This window comes from Triticum urartu, chromosome 7A (genome assembly GCF_056163025.1).
Source record: "Triticum urartu cultivar PI428250 chromosome 7A, HENAU_Tu73, whole genome shotgun sequence".
Classification (NCBI taxonomy): domain Eukaryota; kingdom Viridiplantae; phylum Streptophyta; class Magnoliopsida; order Poales; family Poaceae; genus Triticum; species Triticum urartu.
The window spans coordinates 147,673,438-147,679,319 of NC_141879.1; the positions used below are offsets into that span (position 1 = coordinate 147,673,438).

At 47.9% G+C, this 5,882-nt stretch overlaps 1 protein-coding gene across 1 annotated transcript; it reads left to right on the forward strand.

Moving 5' to 3' along the window:
* Positions 1-2,783: 2,783 nt before the first annotated feature.
* Positions 2,784-3,911, forward strand: LOC147958663 (uncharacterized). Its single transcript, XM_087532240.1, has one exon. The coding sequence runs from the start codon at positions 2,784-2,786 to the stop codon at positions 3,909-3,911; it is 1,128 nt and encodes a 375-aa protein (XP_087388366.1).
* Positions 3,912-5,882: the final 1,971 nt, after the last annotated feature.

Consider the following 5,882-nt stretch of genomic DNA (forward strand, 5'->3'; position numbering starts at 1 on the left):
TATGATTTCAAACTTGCCGGTGAGAAGAGACTATTTGACATTAGTTCACTTGATGAGTGGAGAACCCAGGCCTATGAAAATGCCAAACTGTTTAAAGAAAAAGTTAAAAGATGGCAACAAAAATGTGAGTTTAATGTAGGTGATTATGTATTGTTATACAATTCTCGTTTAAGATTTTTTGCAGGAAAACTCCTCTCTAATGGGAAGGTCCTTACGTTATCGAGGAGGTCTATCATTCCGGTGCCATAAAAATTAACAACTTCGAAGGCACAAATCCGAGGGTGGTGAACGGTCAAAGAATCAAAGATTATATCTCAAGTAATCCTATAAACTTTGAAAATAATGTTATTGAAACCGTAACCCCAAAGGAGTATATAAGGGACACCTTCCAGAACGTTTCAGCCTCCAAAAAGGAATAGGTATGTGGTACGGTAAGTAAACCGACTCCAAAACTGTTCTAATAGCAATTTTTCTCTGTTTTGGAATATTTAAGAAAATAGGAAAATTAGAAGTAGCCCGGAAAGGACACGAGGCATCCATGAGGGTGGAGGGCGCGCCCCTGCCTCGTGGGCATCTCGTGTGCCCTCCGGACTCTGTTTTCTTGCACAATACTTCTTTTGGTCGGTAAAAATTCATTATATAATCTCCCGAAGGTTTTGAACACCGTACCACGCAAATATCTCATGTTTTTGCTTCGAGCTGTTTCTGCAACAAATTTAGAGCAAGTTGTCATCTCAAGACTCCGACGGAGAGAGCTATGTCTCACATCTCATTGCTGAACCAAACACGTATGGGGACATATCTCCTTGTGGTCGAACTACGGATGATGAGGAGGATGCTCATTTGAGGAGGATTAATGATTCAAGTTCGGAGGAGGAGGATGTTCCTCTACCTCAACCTGGGGATATGCACGTGAAGGTCAAGAAGTCTAGTCTCCCTAATAGGGCTGAAATGTCTAACAACCGGTCTATTCCTTCTCATTTTTGGCAGAAAAGCAAAGGAGATTTATGTGACAAGATCTTGAAGCTGGAATCGAAGGTCTATGATTTAAAGGAGGAGATCGCTCTCCTCAATTACAATTTGAAAAAGTTGAAGGCACAATTGTCATCATCACCACCATCTCCTTCACCTCCGAAGAAAGAGACATAAATACATGGGTATGGGCACTCCACTACCAGGGAAAACGTTATACACAGAACTTTAGCAGTAGCGCTTGTTAAATATGCCCGCTACTGCTAGATAGCAGTAGCGAGTGCGAAATAAGCGCGCTGCAGATGCATATATATCAGTAGTGCGTGTCGGCGAAAACTCGCTACTACTAAAACTCCAACCACTAAGCCGATGGGCTACACATAGTAGTAGCGATCTTTGGAGAACAGCGCTACCGCTAATATTCTTATAGCAGCGCGTTTATGTGTAAAGTGCTACTGCTAACTAAAAGGAAAAAATGGAAAACAAGAAAAGTAAATGAAAATGAAAGAAATAGAAAAAGGAGAGAGGAAAAATATAAAATGTAAAGAAAAATAAACGAAAAAGGGAAAAAATGATGAAGGAATAGCAGTAGCGCGTTTGTTAAACGCGCTATAGCTAACTTAGCTATAGCGCGTTTTCCCTAACGCGCTACCGTTATTTTTGAATTAACCCAAAAACGGTTTTGCCCCCGGCCACCACTTCTCACCCAAATCCCTCGCCCCGCCACTTCGCCGCCGTCTCCCCCACTTCGCTGTTGCCCCCACTTCACCGTTGTCTCCTGCCGGCGTCGTCGCCGTGCTCATCCTCACCGCCGCCGCCCGAGGCCGCCCAGCCTCACCGCCGCCGCCGCCTCTCGGGCTGCCCTTGACCTCACCGTCGCCGCCCTCAACCTCACCGCCGCCGCCCTCGACCTCACCGCCCTCGAGCCCGCCCAGGACCGCCGCCTCCCGATCCCGAGCCCGCCCTCGCCGACCTACCTCGGCCACCGAGGACCTCCCCGCCACCGTCTCTCCCCTCTCTGTAAGCCCCCCACCCCCTCTACTCTCTCTGCTTTTTCTTCCTCTGCCATGTTAATTAGCAGTAGTAGTAGATGTTAATTAGTACTATGGTTCATACATAATTATTTTTAGTAGTAGTAGTAGATGTTAATTAGTAGTAGTGATGGTACTAGTTAACTAGGGCCGTATGGTTAATAGTAGATGTTTTTTAGTTAGGGTAATAATAGATGTTAAGTAGTAGATAATGTAGATGTTAATTAGTTCAGTAGGGTTTAGTTTTTGAATTGAGTTTGTTTAACTAGATGTTAATTAGGGCAGTAGGATTTAGTTTAGAGTAAAGTTTAGTTCAGTAGTTAACTAAATATAATCTATATTTGGTTTTTGAATTGAGTTTGAGAGAGCATGAGATTTGTGTAGATTTTCTTGAAGTGTCAAACGCTAGGACATGCAAATTTGAAGTGGTCAGGATATATGCAAATTCCTCAATTCTGTTTGCCCATGTTTCGATCGTGCCCAAGTGGCCTTTTGTTGTTTCCAGGGAATGAAGCTGAGTGGCCTATGTTTTGCCAAAATGTTGATTCATTTCCGTTTTGGCAAATTTCAGGTTCTCGATTTGTCCACTTTTTAGCAAAGGTCATGCCGAAATTTTCCATGAATTTCGGCATGACTTGTGCTACAAACTAGGACATATCGAGTGCCCGGGATTTTCCGTACCGGGAAGGAGTCAACGTTCCTGCAAAACATAGGCCTTTTTATGTCATTATTCATTTTATTAGGTCTAGAATTAATTGACTAGATTTAATCATAGGAAACATGGCTAGCAACGATGAAGGACAGGGTTCTGGTTATTGGGACGACGTCTACCTGGCGGCAGATGAATTTTTGAGCCTTGCCGATGATCAACTGATGTTGTTGCTGGGCCCACCGGTCGCATCGGGGACTGAGACCGACACGCAGACCGGTGCTGAGACTGAGACCGGCGCTGAGACTGAGACTAGCACTGAGACTCAGACCGGCATCGAGACCGGCGCTGCCTCGGGGAACGGAGCCGGTGTAGAACCGAAAGCAAAGATGCAACGACTTCCTAACAAACTCAGGACTACTAGACTGGTGGTCATGGAGGTGGACGACAGCAATTTTGAGCCAACCACGCCCGATGAAGCGCGCGCGTGCTACGACAATCACATAGGCTGCATCGTACGGACAACCGCCACCATCAATGATGAGAAACTACAGAAGATAGATAATATGAGGCCCTCCCTCCTAAAGAAGTTGCACCAGATATTCTTGTTTCCGGGCCGGAATGAAAAGGATTATAAAGATCCAGATAAGGATCCGTCAATGAAGAAGATAAACAAACACGCCATGTCCAAGTTTAGCGACGCGTTGGCCGCCTGGAAAGCAAGGGTGCAAGCAAAGATCGACAAAAAGGAACCCTACTCTGAGATTGTAAAGGATAATCCGACAATCACGGCAGAGCACTTTGAAATATTCAAGGTGGCTTGCGAGGCCGAAGATGCCAAAAGAAAGTCGAGGTACATGAAGGGGCTTCAACAGAGGAACATTGGGTCCCACCACCTCGGAAGCCGTGGTTACGGCAGGAAGAGGTCCATATGGGCCAAGGAGGACGCGAAAGCCGCGAGTCTGGGCATCCCAGACCCCTTGGCGGAGTTCACTGTCCCGCAGGAGCATGACGTCCTTAGGGCCCGGCACCGTTGGGACCCAGTGAAGAAGGTTTTTGAGACGAATGCGCTCACGGCGGAGTTCATGAGACTGCTGGTAATTTTAGTTTCTGATCAATTCGACTACACATTAGTCATATTTGTAAACGATCCTTGTGCCTTTTGCAGAGAGAGCAGCACAAGATTGCGGCCGAAAGCGACTCATTGTTTGAGGCGTTGGCGAGGCCCAAGTGGGACACTCCATTCAACCGGGTGTTGAACATATTGAAACGACTCCCGGTGGAGACTCGACCATCGTATGGACGCGTGCACGGTGTCGGAGACGGCGCCACGTGGAAGAAGTACTACCGTGAGACCACTGAGAAGAGAAAGGAAAGACGGAGGTTAACTGAAGAAAACATCGACAAGAAGGTTGAGATTGCGGTTGAGAAGAGATCATCTCAGACAGTCGCAACAGCGGTAGCTGCCGCAAAACAGGCGGTTGTAGATATGTCTACTTCCTTGGTTCTGGCCGTTTTCAATTGGGCCAGGCAAAATTCAGAAAAAAATGCAGCGGACTTTCCCCTTGCCGACTTCTTGGGGAGCAGCTCGACTTGCGTTGCACCAGCACCTGCTCCCGCACCGGCTCCCGCACCTGCTCCCGCACCGGACGTGCTCGGCGGTGCTTCGTCTTTGGATGAGCTCGACGCCCTCACAGTATAATGAAGCCGAAGGAACCATTGTTCCATAGCCATCCGATCCCCCCGAACGTCTTCAAGGTTTCCGTGGCCAGTTTCAAACCGGGCCACGAGAATTTGCCTCCTCTGGTACTAGTGGGGGATGACGACGAGACCCCGCGGCGGCTTGGTGATTGTTGCAATGGGTGGGTCCTGTTGTGGCCAAATAGTCTGCTTCTTCTGGAGGCGGCTAGGAGCACACCCACGAGCACGCAGCCTCAGCAAGGTATGAACACCAACACCCCACCTACCCAATTAGCGTCGGGTGTCGGGTTGGGTGATAGCAGACGGGGTACGGAAGAGGCTCCAGTAGTCGCTGATGACGTCGCCATGGATGAGGATGAGGATGATGATGGCACTCAACAGTATGTCTATACTGGCGCCTACTCAGGATTTGAGCGTCATGAGTCGGTGCCTGAATTGCCGCCTCCGGAGGCTCAACGTATTATAGATGACCTTCCGGCAAAGAATCCTAGGAAGAGATCGAGGAAAGGCAAGAAAGCTGATTCTATGATCCAGCCGCCTCAGCAGCCTTGGGTTCAAGACCGTATAGATATCCCCGGTGCGGATAAATGGCATATCCCCGTCAACCAATCCTACCTGCAACAGCGCTAGAGGCCAGATTCGGTGATCTAAGGAGACTTCATGACGATGTGCTGCGGATAGAGAAAGGCCTCATCGCCTCGAAAGATCCAGGATACCCACTCTACGTGGTTAACGTTCCGCGGCAATTGTCGTACGTCGACTTCTTCCCCGCGGATAATTTCTTCCTTCAATTCGATTACATATTCGACATGTTTCATGTGAAGAAGCTGGATTTTACGTTTGTCTGCCTTTATGCCTTGCACGTGAACTACATCATCGGGGTTGAGCAGATAGCTCATATCTGTGTCGTTGACCCATACTTCATGCACGAGGGCTTCTTGGGAGTTTGTGCAAAGCACCGTGAATACGCAAGGGAATACCTCGTCAATTTCATGCTCGCCAATAAGGACAAGGCGATTCTCGTGCCTTATCATCCCCTGTAAGTCATCCGCGTGGATGTCCTTCCTTCAATTTCAATCATTCATTTGCACGGTGGAGGCTAATTAATTTGAGGTGTACTTATTTTGCGCAGCGGCGGGCGCGCTGTCCTCATCATCCTCTACCCCCCATACTCCCACGCTCTTTACTTGGACTCGTTGAAGAACATTAACGAAAAGGATTACACCCACATCAAGGATGTTCTCCACAGTGCTATGTTTTACTAGGACGCACGGGGTGGAGAGGTCAAGGACAAGAAGAGAAGGGGCGGTAGGCCCGCCTTTGGCCATAAGACCGAATTTTGCTGCATCCAGCAACCGAGTGATTCTCTTAAGGATGGATTCTATGTCCTACACCACATGCTAGAGTACAGACGGGATCACCAGAACCTTCGCATGTCACCTACATCCGGCGATGCTCATATTCTGCAATGGGCAAAGAACGTAGGAGATATCGAGGATCATCAACTTTGAGCTGAGTTCTATCACATC

Excerpts from the sequence above, each read along its gene's own strand:
- LOC147958663 (XM_087532240.1), top strand. The coding sequence starts at position 2,784 with ATGGCTAGCAACGATGAAGGACAGGGTTCTGGTTATTGGGACGACGTC.